This window comes from Micropterus salmoides, unplaced genomic scaffold, assembly GCF_014851395.1.
Source record: "Micropterus salmoides isolate LMB-PRFRI ecotype aquatic unplaced genomic scaffold, ASM1485139v1 Ms_hic_scaffold_20, whole genome shotgun sequence".
NCBI lineage: Eukaryota > Metazoa > Chordata > Actinopteri > Centrarchiformes > Centrarchidae > Micropterus > Micropterus salmoides.
The window spans coordinates 19,827,237-19,846,744 of record NW_024041151.1 but is presented as its reverse complement, the minus strand read 5'-3'; the positions used below and the strand labels follow the sequence as shown (position 1 = coordinate 19,846,744).

The 19,508-nt window shown below is 40.1% G+C and overlaps 1 protein-coding gene across 1 annotated transcript in view; it reads left to right on the top strand.

Moving 5' to 3' along the window:
- Window positions 1-9,488: 9,488 nt before the first annotated feature.
- si:dkey-112m2.1 (transmembrane protein 132C) overlaps window positions 9,489-19,508 on the top strand; it is a 163,291-nt gene continuing 153,271 nt past the window's right edge. Inside the window, exons 1-2 of the mRNA XM_038734596.1 lie at window positions 9,489-9,900; window positions 10,413-10,603. Of these exons, the coding sequence (XP_038590524.1) occupies window positions 10,537-10,603 (67 nt within the window). The 5' untranslated portion in view covers window positions 9,489-9,900; window positions 10,413-10,536. The remainder of the gene's footprint in view (window positions 9,901-10,412; window positions 10,604-19,508) is intronic.

Genomic DNA, 19,508 nt, shown 5'->3' with positions numbered 1-19,508 from the left:
AAAGTCAAAGGTACAGCCTGTGTGTATAAAAACAAAAACAAACTTCCAATAATTGAGCTCAGTTGAAATAAATTTACTTTTGGATTTTGAGTCAATTGTGGATAAAACAGTGGTGTGCTGTTTTGTTATTGATTGCAACAAAGAAGAATTTGTGAATTTGCCACACCTCTGACTACACCTCTGCAATTGTTGTGATATTCGGAGCCATCCACCATACCAAACTAACGGAAGAAACACGATTTCTCCAATAGCTATAACATAAACCAGTGTTGTCAAGAAAACAACTTTGTTTCTATGTGGAGGAACATTAAAGCTATAATCCTTCAAAGAACACATTTGATACTTGCTTCAATCAATGTATTTTCCTCTATATATACAGTAGTAGTTTCCATTGTTGGTGGCAGAATTCAAATTGCCTTTACACCCACAAGTGATTCACAGACTATAATCCAGCGTGAATAATTATTTTCTTATTGGTTTCAGATTCACTGTTTAATATTCACTTTCCTGTTGTATTACGTCACTGCTAATGTAGACCCAGTACTTTTGTCTGCTTCTGATTCACATTAAAAGCAATGAACTGGCGAAACATAGGGGGGCTATGATTGTGAAGTACAATGTATTTCGTCACAGAGGTTAGCATATAATGGAAACCTGTCAGCTGGTCAGAAATGAGCATTTTCCATAATCATGATGTTCTATTATAAAACTTTGTTTTGAGATAAATCAAGGCAAGGCAGGACAAGGCAAGTTTATTTGTATAGCACATTTTAACAACCAGGTAATTCAAAGTGCTTTACATAAAACATAAATGCAACAGGGAAATATAAAAAAGTTTATTATTTAAAAGCAACATAAAATATAATAAAAGTTACAGTGTTACAATCAGGGTTAAAAGAGTTAAATGGATAACAGCAATGATAAAAAGCTAAAAACAAAGAAAAAGAAAACAGGTTACTCCCAAGTTACAGTGCAGTGTAAGTTATCAACAAAAAGAAAAATCTTAAATATTTAATTAAAAGCAATGGTAAAAAGAAAAGTCTTCAGTCTTAATTTAAAAGAACTGACTGTTTCAGCAGACCTGCAGTTATCTGGGAGTTTGTTCCAAATATACGGAGCATAATAACTGAACGCAGCTTCTCCTTGTTTAGTTTGTTTAGACCTGTCCCAGACGACCTGAGAGGTCTGGATGGTTCGTAACGAACCAGAAGATCGGAAATGTATTTTGGCCCTAAACCATTTAGTGCTTTATAAACTAACAGCAGGATTTTGAAATCAATTCTTTGACATATAGGAAGCCAATGTAAAGACCTCAGAACTGGAGTGATGTGATCCACCTTTTTGGTCTTATTGAGGACTCGAGCAGCAGCGTTCTGAATCAGCTGCAGCTGTCTGATGGATTTCTTAGGGAGCCCTGTAAGGACACTGTTACAGTAGTTGAGTCGACTGAAGATAAATGCATGGATAAGCTTTTCCAGGTCCTGCTGAGACATAAGTCCTTTAATCCTTGATATATTCTTCAGGTGATAGTAGGCTGACCTTGTAATTGTCTTAATATGGGTCCTCAAATTCAGGTCTGAGTCCATGACCACACCAAGATTTCTGGCTTGATTTGTGATTCTTAACATTACAGACTGAAGTCGAGCACTGACTTTCAATCGTTCCTCCCTGGCTCCAAAAACAATAACTTCAGTTTTATCCTTGTTTAATTGAAGAAAATTCTGGCACATCCAATCGTTGACCTGCTCAATACAGTTACCCAGCACCTGTATGGGATCATAGTCCCCTGGTGAGATGGTTATGTAAATCTGTGTGTCATCTGCATAATTATAGTAACATATTTTGTTGTTTTTTATAATCTGAGCCAGTGGAAGCATGTAAATTTTAAACAAAAGAGGTCCCAGAATGGAGCCTTGGGGAACTCCACATGTCATTTTTGTCAGCTCAGATGTGTAATTACCTATAGACACAAATTAGTCCCTGTCCTTTAAGTAGGATTCAAACCATTTTAGTACTGTGCCAGAAAGTCCAACCCAGTTTTCAAGTCTGTCTAGTAGTATGTTGTGGTCGACCGTGTCGAATGCAGCACTGAGATCCAATAATACTAAGACTGAAATTCTGCCACTGTCAGTGTTTAAATGGATGTCATTGAAGACCTTAACAAGAGCCGTCTCAGTGCTGTGGTGTGGTCGAAAACCTGACTGGAAGACATCAAAACAGTTATTTAGTGCCAAGAAAGCACCAAGCTGTTGAAAAACAGCCTTTTCAATGATTTTACTTAAAAATGGGAGATTTGATATAGGCCTATAATTGCTCATTAGTGAACTGTCTAGATTGCTCTTTTTTAAGAGTGGCTTAATAACTGCAGTTTTCAGGGCCTGTGGGAAAAAACCTGAGAGAAGAGGCATGTTGACAATTTGTAGTAGATCTGAGGCCATGCATTTAGAAACATTTTTGAAAAAACCTGTTGAACCTGGCAGAATATCAAGGCAGCATGAGGAGGATTTCAGATGTTGTATTATGTCCTCCAGGTTTTTATGGTTAATAGAATCAAATTGTCTCATGCTATATGAATTGTTTTTAAGTGGACACAGGGACAAAACATATCCTGTTACTGACATGGAGGCACTGATTGCTTGTCTAATTGTTTGAATTTTGTCTGTGAAGAAGGAAGTAAATTCATTGCAGGCCCTGGTGGATAGAAGTTCAGAGGCTACAGACACAGGAGGGTTGGTCAGCCTGTCGACAGTAGCAAACAGGGCACCTGCATTATTAGTGTTTTTGGTGATGATGTCAGAGAAGAAGGCCCGCCTTGCATTTCTCAGTTCTAAATTATAAATGCGAAGTCTCTCTTTATAGAAGTCATAATGAACCTGGAGATTTGTTTTCCGCCACCTGCGTTCAGCTTTTCGACACTCTCTTTTTTGAGTTCTAACCAGCGTGGCATTTCTCCATGGAGATCTTCTCTTACCAGAGGCCACCTTCACCTTGGCTGGTGCAATGGAATCAATAACATTTGTCATTTTAGAACTGAAATTATCTACAAGCTCATTGACTGAGACCTGTGAGAGGGCGGGTGTCGAGGAGAAAGCCTCAATAAATTTTTCACTAGTGTTTCCAGGAAATGCCGTTTTGTGATCACCTCTGTTTTAACATTTGTGTGCACGTAGATAGCACTCTCAAAGAAAACACAGGGATGATCAGAGAGAGCAACATCAGTCACCACAACCTTGGAAATGTCCAGACCCTTGGAGATGACCAAGTCCAAAGTGTGCCCCTTATTGTGCATGGGCCTCGTCACATGTTGAGTCAGTCCATTATTATCAAGAACACAAAACAGTCCCTCTGTCCTGGGGTTTGTCAACATGGATGTTAAAATCACCAACAATAACCACACAGTCAAAGTCAATACAGATTATAGACAGCAGTTCACCAAAGTCATCAAAAAAGTTTGCACTGTATTTAGGGGGCCTGTAGATATTTAGAAAAATAGCTCGAGAAGAGGAATTCAACTGAAGAGCCACATATTCAAAAGAAGCAACATTCCCATAAGACTTCTTTTTGCATTGGAGGGAGTCATTAAACAAAATGGAAACTCCACCTCCTCTCTTATGCACTCTAGCTTCACTCATAAAACTGAAGTTGGGAGGGGTAGACTCGATAAGGACAGCTGCACTGTTATCTTGGTCCAACCAAGTTTCAGTTAAAAACATGAAACTAAGATTGTGAGTTATTATAAAATCATTGATTAAAAATGTTTTTCCTGCCAAAGACCTAACGTTTAACAAAGCTAATTTTAGTGTGTTAAAAACATTATCTGGCCCACTTTTTTCGACAGGCTGCGGCTGACGAGGAATTAATACTAAATTTGCAGGATATGTTGAGTGCTTCCTGTTTCTTAACACATTCACCATGCTTTTTCTGTTACCTATCAAGACAGGGATGGAGAAGACTACCAGCACATTGGGCCCCGGCTTGTCCTGGGAAGAGTCGTGAGTGCTATTTTCCTTGTAGCCTGGAACCAGCACATATCAGACAGAGCTTACTGGGCTTTTTTTGCCATTGTGGAGCGGGAGGACGGGTTGGGCGCTGTACTTTTGACAGATGTGTCAAACCTGGAGGACTTAGAACCAGTGGTGGAGGTGGACAGTGAGGGCTGTTTATGGTAGAGAAAATGGGAGTGCAGCGAGGGAAGGTGCGGGGAGTAAATTTGGTCCCAGCTCTAACCAGGTCTTCCATGTGATCAGTGAAGTCCAAGAGGGGGGAGAGGGGAGAAAGGGTGTCTGGAGATAAGGGTGACCTGGATGGGGATTGGGGGGGTAAAGATGGTGAATCCTCACTGTTGGTTTTAAGTGAGGGAGGTGGGGGCTCTTCCTCTTGGCTCAGTTGTCTCCCGTGATCAGAGCTCTCTTGGTGGCTGGGTGGCTCTCCTTCAAGGTTTCTGGCGTGCATGTGTCTTCTTCTTGTTTTGATTCCTCTTGTCTCTTGTCCTTGGCAGAGGGAACAGATGAGTGACGCAGAAAGTAAAACAGGTTGGAGCTGAACAATTGTACTCCTGACTTGTTAAGGCGAAGTCCATCTGCCTTAAAAAGATGTCTGCGGTCCCACAGAAAGTAAAAGTTTTCGATGAAATGCACTGAATGGACAGTACATGCCGTTGAGAGCCACGTGTTCAATGCCATCAGTCCGCTAAATCTCTCAGCTCCTCTTCGGATTGGCGGTATAAGGCCACTGATAAACACCTCAGCATTCAAAGAGCTGACCGTGTTCAACAGATTATTAAAGTCCTCTTTCAACACTTCAGACTGTTGCTTCACAACATCATTGGCCCCGATGTGCAGTATGATGTTTTTCACAGTAGGATGTTCAGCCACGATATGCAGGATTCTTTCTGCCAAGTCAGACACCGTATCCTTCGGAAAACAGAGTACTGGCGGTGGTGTTCAGTGAGCATGACAACATGTTATCATCATTAATGGTCCTCTCCAGCTGTCCCTGTTTCTCAGTAGACTTCAGTGTCTGACCTCATAGGTCCTTCATGTGCGCTTAGGAATATCTTAAAGGTGTATCACATTGTGAAGGAAGACGTATTTCACAGCAGCACCTGATCTTTTATTCATAACATATTGTTGTCATTGTGCGTCTGCCTTTCTACTCTCATTCATCAGCACATTATGATATTGTTTTGTTTGTGTTGCTCCTGCTGCGGAAAGGGCATAAAACAATTTTCTTTTTAAATCTGTAATCAGGTCATTATCTGAGCCTTAAATAACACGTGTCTATGTGTGTGTGTGTGTATGAGGGAGACATGGGATGGGGGAAAAGATTTAATAATGTCAATGTTGTGTCTACTGACTCATTCCTCTGCTCTCTCTTTTACTCGTTGCATAGGTGAGATCAACATCGATTGCATTATGAAGAAAACTGTTTAACTGTGAAATCTTTTGTTGTAAAAACTTAACACTGCAGCTGGATCTCCTGCTCAATTTAACATTTATAAAGACCTATAGAATGTGATCAATACTTCACACTCATTTAAGAATTCCTTCCACATAACCACGTGCTGCTGGTGAAGATTCTTCTGTTCGTCCCACAGCTGCATAAATGACCAGACAAGGTTATCTGACAACATCACTTAGTGAACGTCAACCGAGGAAATACCACATCAGCTGTTAACGAAAAGATCTCAGTGCACAGTCTCTTTACTTGAAATGCCAACAGTATACGGAAGACAGATGGTATGTTTGTATTGAATGCTGTCAAATATGGGGCTGCAAGCAAACGCTTCTATTCTCACTGCGAACTGAGGTTTGCACACTAGATGGAGGAGCGATGGGAGCACACTGAAGAACCACACTGGCCAGGCTTAACTTGCAAAAATGTAAATCAGAAACAAGCATGCCAAAGGACTTTTGTTAAAACTTTAGTTTACCACATGATGCTCTAGTCCAGCTGCAGGGGATGATGTCTAGAGTTGTGCAAAGATTTAAACAGCTTTGGCCAGTCTGTGTACAATGCCGATCAAAGCCACTTTCTTTTGGTCACAAACCTGAGAGAACATTTGAATTTATTTGCAGTTTTCCTGGACTTAGACAGCAATGAATGAGCAAAGGGGCAACACCAGGCACCCAGTGCACGGAGACTGTGTCGTTTGATGCTGAGCAGGTAGTATAGTGTGTTCTTAGAGCTTATCCACTGAAAACAGCTGCAGCCAAAAATGGTGCTACAGAGCCAAAACGGTGACATAAAAGGCGCAGAAGGGCTCCGTGGAGCTGAGCAAAACAGCAGAGTTGGGGTGATAATCCTCTATGGGTTTATCACAACGAGCGTCCCCTTTCACATTACCCACAGTCACCTGATCCATTGTTTTTATAAGAATATTGGTTATAGTTGCTTTAAATCTAAAATCTGTTTGTTTTTTATTTATTGGTGAAGCTTTAAATGTTTAACACAAACCTGAAAGTATATTATTGGAGACTAAAATGACACGGTAGTGGCTCAGTAAAGGGTTCTTGTTAGTTGTGATATTAGGTTTCCATGCAAAGCCCGTACAAATGCAAAACTGCAGCGTCTGAGAGAGAAGACATCAGCTTGCCCTCTGCAGCCTCTTTGAAGGAAGAAAATACTTGAATCCAGACTGTGTGTGTGTGTGAATTAGTTAGCATGAACCAAAGACTCATTGCTGCACTTATAACCACGTATGTAACTCTTGACTTTGATCTTCCATGAGTGACTCTACTGTTGGAAAGTCACTTATGACACCAGTCCAGCTCTCCGGCTGTGCCTCTTGCATGACACTGAACATCACAATCTAAAGGGCTCTGCCCCATATGCAATTAAGGGAGCGAGAGCGGCAGCCGAGAAGCACGCAGCTGCAACAACCCGTCCCAGAACGAAAGCAGGAGACGCTCAGAGCCAACAAGTGACTTCCCCCGGGACTCTGCACACCAGGAGGGAGACGAAGACTTCACAGCATGGATGTGTGTCTGACTCTGTGCAGCGTCACTCAGAATTTTTCCCCTCCTCTATCACTGCTATCAGATAATCTGTTTTAAGTCTATTTTTGCCTCTTTCATCAGTAGCTTATTAAACACTTACAGTGCTGAACTATTAGGTGAAACAGGCTACAGAATGACTTCAGTCCTGGGAAATCCTTTGTAGCTTCTAAGACAGTGTGTACAGTATGTTCATGTCTTTTACTGCAATACTGTAGGTGAAATCTGAACTGGACAAACGATGCAGGGAATTAAAAATGACTTTTGAAAAAATTAATAAAATGGGTAAAAAGGGTCCTGGATATTTGCAAAATATAAAGTATCTTCCTGATTTCAAAGGAGAAGGAGAAAACATTTGATAACATGCTTGTTCACTGTTGCTGAAGACAGACATTTAACATTTTGTATTTTAGTCATGCAGCTGTTCTCATCAGTTGAACTTACACTGACAGCAATAAACTTAAATTCTTAGATTGCCAACATTACAAGCAGCCGGAGAGGATTGTAAAGGTCGGAGCCACGGTTTCCTCAGACTATTTCTATACTATAAAATGAACAATTAAGAGAGAAGCTATGTGAAAAGAAATGGAAGTAAAGGGGGAAAAGCATTTTTAAGAGAATTAAAGTGGGCAGAAGTAGAGGTTGATAGCATAATGAGATGCTGATGTAAGAAACTGTTTAAAGAAATGTATTTTCAGCTGGTGACACTGTTTTGATTGCTACTGTCTTAACATGAATGTTATTAACCACCTGTCACTTAAAGCATCCATTTAGCATTATCCAGACGTCAACTCTTTACTAATAACATACCGCAGGACACATATTGGGCTCCATAAATAACATGCAGGAAACATGATAATTATGTGTTTGGATTTTGTGCTTGAGGGAAATGTGACAGGCCGAGATCCAGAAAGCAGCTGAAGTCTGTTGTCATCATGGAAGTCAGAACTGTATATAAAACAGAAATTCACATAACGGAAATTCTGAATTTTTATTTCTCCTTTACATTCTCATTGTACGTGAATGGTGCTGGTGGAGCAGACAGCAGGAAGTGGAGGAGACGATGGAGGAGCAAGCTCCTCTCTTCCAAACCCACAGGGTCCCTCCACTTCTCTGCTGATGGCCTGTAATTGGTGTTTAGCACTGTTGTGGAGAGGCCTCAGCTGCAGGGTGGCTCCTCTGGCTGCCTTGCAACCCGTCACTGTTTTTTATGTCCCATTACGGCATGTTCACTCTTCTATTGGGGAATAGTGAGCGCATACACTGGCAGGTTGGGCCTTTCACCCAGCAGGGGGCAGACTCCAGAGGAAGCAAAACCAGCTGTGTTCCCTTGTTCTCTACAGCAGGGATAGATGGACGGCTGGATGAATGGAATAAATTATAAAGCTGGAGGTGTAGGGTTTGAAAGCAGTGGGCCTTTAGCAGGCAGGGAGGGTTATGGAATTAGTAGGATCCACTGTCAAATACTGGAGATAAAAGTCAGGATATCTTGACCTCTGTTGCTTCACCTTTTCACCGTTACTTATACAATCTGTCTTTGGTGAGTCCTCCAACTTTATGGAAGTGCAATACTAAATTGCTGGAGATCCATATATATATATTAGTACATTTACAGTATACTGTAAAAAGTGAGGATTATTGTGTGTTTTTTCCTGTTAAATATTTTCCTTTACTTTTGAGAAACTGTTGAAAGATTTCAATAAACCTAACAAAGAGACATTCGTTTTAGAGGTGTTTGTTTTTGTTTACCCCAGCATATATATTTGATAGACAGTGGTATAAATTGCTCTTGATGCCAAGTAAGGGGTGATTGCTCCTTACATCCTACATGTTCAGTCTGCTGTTAAGCTGAAGAAAACATTCATGCAGCACCTTTTCAATTCTGAGGTATGAGTCAGGAAGCTCACGAGGGAAGCAGCGTGCAGTCAAAGGTGCCCTGTAGGGGGCAGTGTTGCTTCTCATGAACGACCCTTGGCACAACAGGTTGCACTACTCTATTCCTCTCCTCACTGAGTGGACACTAATGATCCCTCCAGGTTATGGGAGTGTTAAAATTAAATTCTATTGTACGCCGTTTTGTGTCATTGTTAACCACTTTAACCTGACTACTGAGCCATTTAATCACAACGATCTTCCAATCTATTTTAAACCTCAGATTTCTGTTTCCTATATGTGTAGCCTATATGACAAGATATATGACTACACCTGATAAAGCATAAAAACGCATATCTGCAGTGTTTTTACTGTTTCATTTGTGATTATCGTTTTCCTATAATCCCAGCCTATTCAAGCGAAAATGTAATTAAACATATTCCATTGTGAGATGCTGAGACTCCAATCAACTTTCTTTTTTTCCAACGGTTTTGGGACAAAACCAAAAAAAAGCGCAATCTCCATGTGATATGAGCCAGGAATTGGACGGCACACTACTTGCTGACGTGACGCCCTCAGACCCTCTAATTTGCCAATCCAGCCCGGGGAGCGCGTCCCATTCCTCCCCCTCAGTTTCTGCACCAGCACTCTCCGGTCCACAGCCCACAGGGTACAGCGCCAACAGCCCGGGATCCACTTCACTGCCGCCAGTGATCTGTACACGCTTCTTCGTCGCGTGGAAAGTTGGAGGACTATTATTATTGCGAGATATCGCGTGTAGACTACTTGCAAGTCACTCGCCGCGTCTAGGTGTATTGGACCGCTGCACTACATGAAAAAGAAGAAGAGGAAAATGAAATAGCTGAGCGTGTCATGAGATCTCTTTGGAAAACAGAGGTTGTTGAGGACTTTTTTTGCTCTTATCGCTGATGAAATTATTGCAGCCTGACGAGAAGAGACGGGTGCATTTTAATGTCACATGTCAGTGTTGGATGAGACCGCGGCGCCGTGTTCTTGTGCAGTAAGACAAATGGTAAGGAGCAAAAACAACAACAATAACAAAAAAAAAACAAATGCATCAGTTTCACAGACTTAACTCTTATTTCCATTTAAAGACGTTTCTGTTGCTTTTTGTCGCATAGTGGTTGTTTTACGAGTGTTTGTTTTCCAAAGCCCAGAGAGAGAGAGAGAGAGAGAGAGAGAGAGAGAGAGAGAGAAAGAGAAAGAGAGAGAGAGAGAGAGAGAGAATAAATCCTGACACGTTCAGCACAAATGTGTCAAATGTGAAAAATCTTTGGTGTTGTAGGGTGTGATTGGTGACATTGGTGACAGACGGTTTGTTCAGCATCTGTTTTATCCTCATAAATTAGCTCAGCAGTAATGCGAGAAGTTGATTCATTACACTTGCTTTATAAATTAACAATTTTTTTGGAGTAAAAACGACACATGTGGACTTCTCTTTCCCTTGTTTGCCTATAGCCTAGGCTACTCTGTTACTGCGTGTGGTAGGTGATACTTACCGTGCATTCGTGTCTGTGATGGCAGGTGGTGTCGCACGGAATACAACTGTTTTGTTTTAAATGGAGAACTGCTCAGAGAGGATAAATTGCGTGCAGAGTTGTGCGGCTTTCTGCTGAGGGAGTCATCCAGCGGCTTCCCCAGAATAAACATGAGTCCACGACGAGAGACGGGGCCGCTCCGGCGAGTGGGACTCACCGCGCTTCTCCTGTGCACAGGTAAGACCCCATGACAAACCTATGCTAATGTAAATGAGCACTGGTGTTCATAAAGCTGAACAAGAATTATGGGTATGGAAGGCGATGGACACATAATGGGAGACCCTGTAAATGCATCAACTTTGTAAAGTGATTTTATTAGGTGAGGAACAGTAAATGAAATGCTAATTATTTCCTTTCAGCCAAGAGGACATATATGATTTATGAGACATATAATTAGCTGTAAGCTGCTGTGGCAGAATACAAAATGACTTGTAATATTAACATGAATGAACTGTGACAGTTGCCTAGAGAGTGTGTGGTTTTGGGTGGCATAGCAGCACTTAAATGGGATGCAGTGTTTGAGTATGGCACTGCAGAGCACCAGGAATAACAACAGGCTGCAGACTCAACCCAGAAAAAGAGCAAGTGCACCTTTTTCGCTAAATGTGAGCAGTTCTGCACTTGGGAAAACTTGTTTGTTGGTGAATGTGTGTTTTGAGTGAGGTTGCCTGTTGTTATTTTGAGGGGCTCAGGTTTATTATTTGCCTGTGAGATTGTGGATTTTTGGGTGTTTTTGCATCATGTGTCATGCAAAGCTGTGAAATGTTGGAATAACTAAATCTTGTGTTTTCATCCTCACAGTTTACCTACCGATCAAAAGGTGTATGTAACACATTTTCTCACTTGGCTATGACCACTAGAAGACAGATATCTTAGTCATTGTCTGACACCACATTTATGTCTGCATGATGGAGAAATACTGAGTGTACTGTATTCAATGGAAACTACCTGTTTTACTTTTGTAGTTTTTGTCTATCCTTCCATTTGATAACATTTATTGAAAATTGTCATTGCTGAGATCTGTGAATGTGGTGGCCTCCAAAAACCTGGTTCCATTAGCAACAAGAGCAGTATCTGATAGATTCAAAATAAATGGCCAGTTTAGCCATATTATCTAAACACTTATTTGCAGGGGGATAGAGTAGCCAAAACTGTGTCTGAAATTACTTTTCAATAACCACTAAGCATGTTCTTTGCTGTTGCTTTCACAACAAGACACAAGGAATTCTCTGCACTCAACCAAGATATAGGCCTAGTCTTGACCCCGCAAAAAACAGTAAACTGTTACTCTTTTTACACTTTAGTTTTTGTATGGAATAAAAAAACAAGATACAGCGTCTTAATTAGGAAACTTTAAATGTGCTGATGCGTGGAATCTTTTTTCTTTCTTTTTTTTTTTTACATTTGTACAGAGCCGGGTTAACCTCCTGTTTTCAGTCTTTAAGCTAAGCTCTCCTGTCTGTAGCTTCATATTTGACAGACAGATGTGAGAATCATCAATCTTCTATTATAACCAAATGGAGTGAAGTTGTTGGGAAAACAAAAAAAAAAATCTGTATGAAAAAAGAAAAAATTGTTAAAAAAAAAGGCAAGTGGCTCTTTCCACCACAAATATACAGGCAAGCCAAAGATTGATGCATAGCTCACTGAATCTGGTCAGGCTCTTAATGTTTGCAGGTGAAAGTGGAGAGGAGGGGGAAAAAAGACAGATTCTATCCTGTCAGTCAACCACCTGGTGTGCAGCGTCTCAGAGGATATTATAACTCTCCAGCCATCTGATTGCTTTCACCGAGAGGTTCTAGGTTGTCTCTATGAGACACGCACACTGACAGGCTTATACTGTAGAGGATACCTACACATGCTCACATACTGTCAGACTGGCCATCAGGACATTTGGAATTACTCCACATAGCCTGGCATGCTATAGAATGTGATACAGGCAGAATGGAGGATTGTCATCTCTTAGTCAGATTGAAAAGTTTCAGGGGTGAAAAATTACCTGGTTACCACTTCACAGTTAGGCAAACTTCTAAAAGTTGCATAACTTGTTAACAACTTTATGACTTTATTAATACCGCACCAACCAGAGGGAGCCTTCTCTTAAATTTAGGCTCAAAATGTGGCAACCCAAATGAATTATTTATTCATTATAAAATTTTATTTTTATTATAAGTATCTTTTGAGAAATACTTGATTATTACTGATTTGTAAAGCATTTTATTTATATATTATTAACAAAGTCATGTTGGATAGTAAGTGAAATAAAATATTGATATATATGTATATAATTATCTTGTCTGCATACTGCTTAGTTTTCATAACTTGTTCCGAAAAGTACTTGAATGCCAGTGCAAGAGTGGGAGGATTCCCACTCGGAGTTTGCCTGTTCTTTTTTATGTGTGTGGGCCCGGCCAGAGTGGATTGGGATGGAAAGTTGAAAAGTTACAAAACCAAAACGCATTTAGCCTTAATTTAATAATAGCTGTCTCTCTCTCTCTCACTCACTCACTCACGCACGCACACACACCCAACCAAACACACACAGAAACCTAACTAACCTAAATCACAGTAGCCAGAGACATTCACAGACTGTCCTCCCCAGAAAAATGATAAATAGGTCGTTTGTTCAGCACATTATTACGACCCATTCTTACATTAACTATGGCAGCGACCTCTAGTGGCCTTACAACAGTAGCAAAGGAGGAGGAAGCATTGTGACGTATTATAAATAGCGATGGATATATGGATGGATGGATGGGTCACGCCTGACTCACACAGGCGGCATGTGTGCTGCGTTACGGCTGCACCGCAGCTGCTGGAGCTAATCGCTGCCATTCCAGTCAATGCTTGTGCTCACACCAGAAGCGCCGCAGTACATCCCAGAAGTATTGAGAATCCGGTCAATTTTCAAAATAAAATACCCTGTGCAGATAGACAGAACCATGGTATAAGCACAAAAATCAAGGACCACTGAACAAATCAACAAAAGCTGAACAAGTCAGCAAAATCAGGCAGGCAAAACGCTTTTATTCTGAAATGATCCTTGGGGAATATGTAGCCCTGCAGGGAACGGGAAAAAAAAGAGCAGAAGCGCACAAAATGACAAATAAACAATAAGTCAACAACGTGGGCAGGCTAAACACTGAAACGCTTCGGAAACACTTCCAGTGTAAGCTGAGGTGGGAATGAATAACCATAATGTGGGACCCACTGTGTGAGTCTGGCGTCAAACCCAGGACTTCCACACAGTAGAATGGCGTTTGAGCACCATGTGAAACCAAGTAAATGGGCAGTTATTTTGAGTTTTAAGTTAAATAGTCTCATAGACTTCCGTCATGTGATTGTGAGTTCTGTCACATGTGTGAAGTCTCATGTTGGGCTGCACGATTAATCTAATTGCAATCGCAATCGCGATGTCATCATGTGCGATTACATAACTGCAAAAAGTGTGCGATTTAATAAAACAGAAAAAGTGTGGGTTACAGTCTTTTCTGTGTGTGCTGCAGTCTGCTCATTATATCCACCCACACCGCATGCTCTTGCATGTGCTCCTAAAAACAGATAAGCCTAAGTGTAATGAGAAAAATAACTTATGAGCAGTATGAGAGTAACTTTTAAGACAACAACCTACTATAACCCCCTCCCCACCCCGCCGCTAATCGTTGAAAACATAGCCGGACTCGTCACCGGAGCACAGAGAGAAATGCCAGTGCTCCGGTCGCTCTGTGACAGAGACAGAGCGATGTCGGCAGCAGCTGAAGCGGAAGACAGAAGAAAACAGGGAGAATATAAGGAAGGTTGGAGTTTGGCTCGCTGGCTGTCTGAAGTTAGCTGTGTTGGTGCCTTTTGTTGTTCGACTTTTCACAAATCAGACGTGCTTGTCAGTCACTTTTTGTCAACCGACCAATCACAGCCTGGATGGGGCGGGAAATTAAAAAAAGTTTGACATGCTACAGCAAACTTTCAAATTTTGAACAATATGGTTATTGACAAGTTAGTACTTATATTAACAAATTAGAGACAGATGTAGATTAAATAAATAAAAACAACCCACAGAAATGAAGCTGTAACTGGATTTAATATTCAACTAATAGTAAAATAGTATACTATTAAATGAAATTATAATGAATGTAGTATTTAATATATTATTGTTATACTAACAGTATACCATTAATTAAACATTATACTTTTTATTTAATACACTCATGTGCAGTTCATGCTCCAGGTTGTGGATAGAGACTTTGCAGTGGACAGATGTAGATTTAGCCAGAGTCACGATGCCAGTGTGCCAATATTTTCTCCTTCTAACCGCCTCCTCCATAGAGCAACATGCTCCCCTTGTTCTGTTTTACATCTGTTTTACTAGTTATGATTATATATATTGTTTATTGTCTAACTTTGTTCAAGTTGAGAAATACACATTTCCAAATGTATTTTGTGCATTTTCCTTGATAATTAAGCAAGTAGACTCAGAGTACCATTTGTTTCATTATAATCGAATCACAATTGCAAATCGCAATATTGTCCACAAAATCGTGCAGCCCTGGTCTCATGATATACATTAGCCTTCATGCCCATCCACGCCCTTACTCGCACCCTCTCTATATAAACAATACACTACTTCCTGCATTAGAACTGAATGTTGGCAAACTGTAAGGTCTAATATGAAGTTAATTTCTAGGATACCAGGCTGGGTTATTTAATTTTATAATATTCATTGAAGAAGAAACTGGAGCAGCATTGCACTCTTGAATAGGCAGACTTCAGTAATTATACATAAAATATGGGAAAAGCAGAGATCACAAAGAATGCAGTGTTTTGCTAATGTACAAATGTTATGTGCCATTTTTTTAGGTGATAAGATCATCTGTCCAGATAGGGTCAAAACCTGAATGCTGTACACCAGTTTTACAAACAGTGGAAAGTGTATATTTGGTGGGTGATTCTTGAATTTAAAGAGTTCATGAGCTCCATTAGCAAGTTCCACATGAGCCCCAGAGGGCCACAATCAGCCCTGCATACTGTAGCTCATTACACTTTGATGCTATTTCCACAATATCTTGACTTTTAGTCACTTCAGCGGTATTATCGGCTATCGAGGTTGCTGAGTGTCTGCGCACCAGTTGTGGTTGGCTGGTCAAAGATAGGAAATGTTTTTCAGTCCAGCTCTGTCCCTGGCTCTAACAAACCAAGTAAATCAATTGTTCCTGTTAATCTTTTCAGTTGCGCTGTTTGTTATTTTGATGAATTTTCTTTCACTTGAGAGGTAGTGTTTTTACAATGTTTGTACCAGCTTGTAAACACATCTCTTCCCCTGCTAGAGTGTGAACGTCTACCTTAGAACATTTTCATAATTTTTAAAACCACAATCAATAAACTAATAAAGAATCAACTAAGAACGTCAAACTGGGAACAGGTCAGACCTGTTTTTCAAAAGACCAGATTACCAAAAATATGTTTTCCTATTACCAGTGCTGTTGCGACATGCATCTGTACCCTTTCAGAGACTGCAGTGGATTTCACAGGACAAGTCATTCTGTGGACTGTTTTACCTCAGTTTACACAGTGAGGATTTAACAGTCTATTGGCAAAACAAGCCGACAAACTTGAGACTATCTCATCCCAGTGTTAGGAGAGAGGAAGAGCCCAGAGTGACCCTGCACACAGATTAAGGCTGTGAAATCTACCTCCTGGAGAGCAAAGTCTCACGGGATATTACTTGTTGCCTCTTAGCATCTTGCCGGTTTAATGCTGGGAGGAGGTTGGCAGGGTTGCGTGCTTCTGGGTAGCAAAAAAGAAGAAGCCTATAAAATAAGCTGACTCTGAAAAAATTCTGGAGGCCTTGACCAGGAAGATAAAATTTGGTCAGTCTCTTAAACATCACAAAACAAAGTGTTTGACTTTCCAGAGGCTAAGTCAAAGTTTATCAAGATGAAAAGAACACAATGTTTTGTCTGTAAAGCATCAACCCTCCACACATTTAATAATAATTTGTCAAATCCAGTGCAAACATGTGCTATTTGATACAGTGTTGAGGCTACTGTAAACTATAACTGAACGAATGCTTATCCAGTGATAGATGAAGCCTGGCTTGCCTTGTATGACACTGAATTTTACACAAGGCTCCAGAGAGCAGCAGAAGGAAACGCTACACCAGGGAGCCATGGTTCTCATTATATAGGTCATAACACAGAGAGACAAGTCATAAAGTGAAAGGTCATGTAAACTCCAGATTTTTGTATGCTTCAGTAAGCTACTATTTACTGTGATCTGGAATAAATAAATTGGTTATGTTTTGAACTGAGCTATTAGTAGTTCAGATGTATATGACAGCCTGGTCAGTATGAAGGAAGCTTCCACTGGATGGTTTAATAATAAAGTTGTTGTATACTGTATTTTTTAATTGACAATTTGATACAGTGTTGAGGCTACAGTAAAATATCTCTGCTGGAACCCAAAGCATGATCTCAACACAAGTTAACTAAAGTATTGTTACTTACATACTCTCCTCAGTTTAAGATTGTCCTTTTAGTTTAAGTAAGAAAAAAACATTAATTGCACCACGTCTTTTCCTGAGGAACTCATATTTCAGCTCTCACTTTCATTATATAAACCTGTAAAGCAGTTTAAAGCTGCAGTCATTGACTTTGTTTGAATTGTGGGTTACTTGAGGGTTGTTTTGACAAAATACAGCAGATATGGAGCAACATTAGGATTAATGTGTGCACTGCAGTCATATTTCTGTCCACGTGATGAATTACAGATGAATGTAAATCCAACATTCAGTCTTCCTTTAACTCTGTTTTGGTCTCCACTGAGAGAAATACGGTATATGGGCTTTAAACTAGCTAGATGTTAAACTTTTTCCACCAGCTCGTCGCTAACCTTTTCTGTCTGCCATGTGGTATCGAGCTGGTTGCGTACAGCCAGTTTTTATGAGCTTTGTTTTCTGAAAGCAGGGGCCTACAACTACAATTAGAATAAGAGTTAGCTAAGAATGTCTGTAGAATTGAGTTGTGCTACAAATTTGGATGATCATTTTTATCTGTTTTTCACTATGAGCGACAACTTTCACATGCCACACAGTGATTTGATCCATTTTTATATGAGATTATTGGTTAGTGCAGCTTTAAAATCAGCAAAAATAGGGGGGTAAAACTTTCAGTATCTCTCCTATCTCGCCATTGAACTACCGTTTGGGTAATAGAAGATTTTTATTGAGAAAGACAATGAAAATATATCAAGGGGAGATAAATCCCAATATGTATTTATGAATAAACAACTACTATAACTACAGATTATGGTTATCATTTTCCACTACCAGCTGTGATACAGCTATTGACTCACCAGCTATATTTTCAGAATTTGAGCATGGATTTTTGTTTCATAAGTTCACAAGTCTAGACTACTACCGTTTCCTACAAAAGGCAACAGAGCAAACAGATCTTTTGGATTGACCACACCTTTAACCATGTCATGTTAGTTATAGTGTTGCTGAATAAATACAACAACATACAGCCGATGGACCTGATGGTGAGAGAGGATTGGTTACAGCCTTGAGAGAGCAGCAGAAGTTATTCTTCTATGCAGTTTTGTTCAAATTTAGTTTTCATGCATTTGTTGTGCAATTCTGCATTTCTTGCAATAGTTAATTCTCTTACTATTCTTATTCTTTTCCACACGCAAATTGTAGGGCTGGTAGGCATGCACAGGACTGTGACACCACCAGAGACCAAGGTTTACATCAGAGTTCACTAATAAGCGGACCGCGGTCCACATCCGGACCCAGCCGCCGTCCTCTCCAGACCTAGACCAGCAGCGGATCTATTATTGAGAATTACTACTTCGTAATGGAGTGTTTCTATTTTAACCCGTGTAGCTTTTCTAGCATTTACTGTACTGGTTTAGTGGTCCTGGTTTAGTGGTCCACATGCCACAGACAAGTGGCATGTGTTCCAATCGTCTCATGTGATGCTACTTAGCCAATCAAATCTGCACATTCCTATAAGCACCACGAGTCAAATCCGTGAGTGAGATACACCAAAGTCCTTATAGATAAATAAATATATAAAATGTCTCTGGATACACAGAGGAAGAGAGGAGACAAAAGAGATTTCACTTAACATTGGCAGTTGAAAAACAGAATATCTCATATATCTCCAATCCTAGCTGGCAAGACAAGCCACAGCTCAAGTTTCTCACTGAACAAGAGAAAGTAGGGAAGTCGTATGTAAGAGGGAATGAAAGAGAAGAGGAGGTATTAAAGCTGTTCATTTGTCAAGATGTGTTGAGTGTATCATAAAACTGGTTTAGACTACACTTCATACACTTCAAGCTACATTCTTTTTTTTTCTTCTGAAAATAAGCACTTTATTTTAAGATGCACATTTTAAAAAAGTTTTTTTTTAAATGCAGCCTTTAGTTTACTTAAATTTAGAATTTATTAGAGTAGTTATTATTTATTATCCCTCCAGTTTGATGTTAAAACTGACTTTGTTGAAATATTATTTGATTTGACAGTCCAAACAAATGATTATACAACTAGGCGAATGGCTAGGCTGAATGATAAGTTAGTTGTTATGATGTTCCGGACCTTTGCTTCGGGAATTTTTCTGTAACTAGACCTCTTTGCATACCCCAGGTTAATATCCTGCGTGCGGTTGGGTCTAGGCAACAAAAGCCCTTTGGATAAGCTTAGCGATGCTATGGGATACTTCATAACACTAAATGCCCCTTTGGCGATGAACATTATTAATTGCTTGAATGGATTTGAGGCTGTTTTTGGCCCCTACTGATACACCCTTTTCATCCAACTGGCACATCTTATGTTTTTTGGAGAGATGCTCTGAGTATCCATAGTTCAAATACAAACAGGAAAATACCTCACAGCCCCAAGGCTCTTTCATTTCCATCTAATTTGATACAAACAGAAGTGGGCCTTTGTTGCGTTATGTCTGTGGTAAAGACAAAACATTTTGGAAAACATTTTGTTTCGTCAGCAGAGAATGTCATCAGCTTCAGGTTAAGAGAGATGCGACTGAAACGAATGGCAAGGTTTTTTTTTTACCCCCTTAGTTAGCTA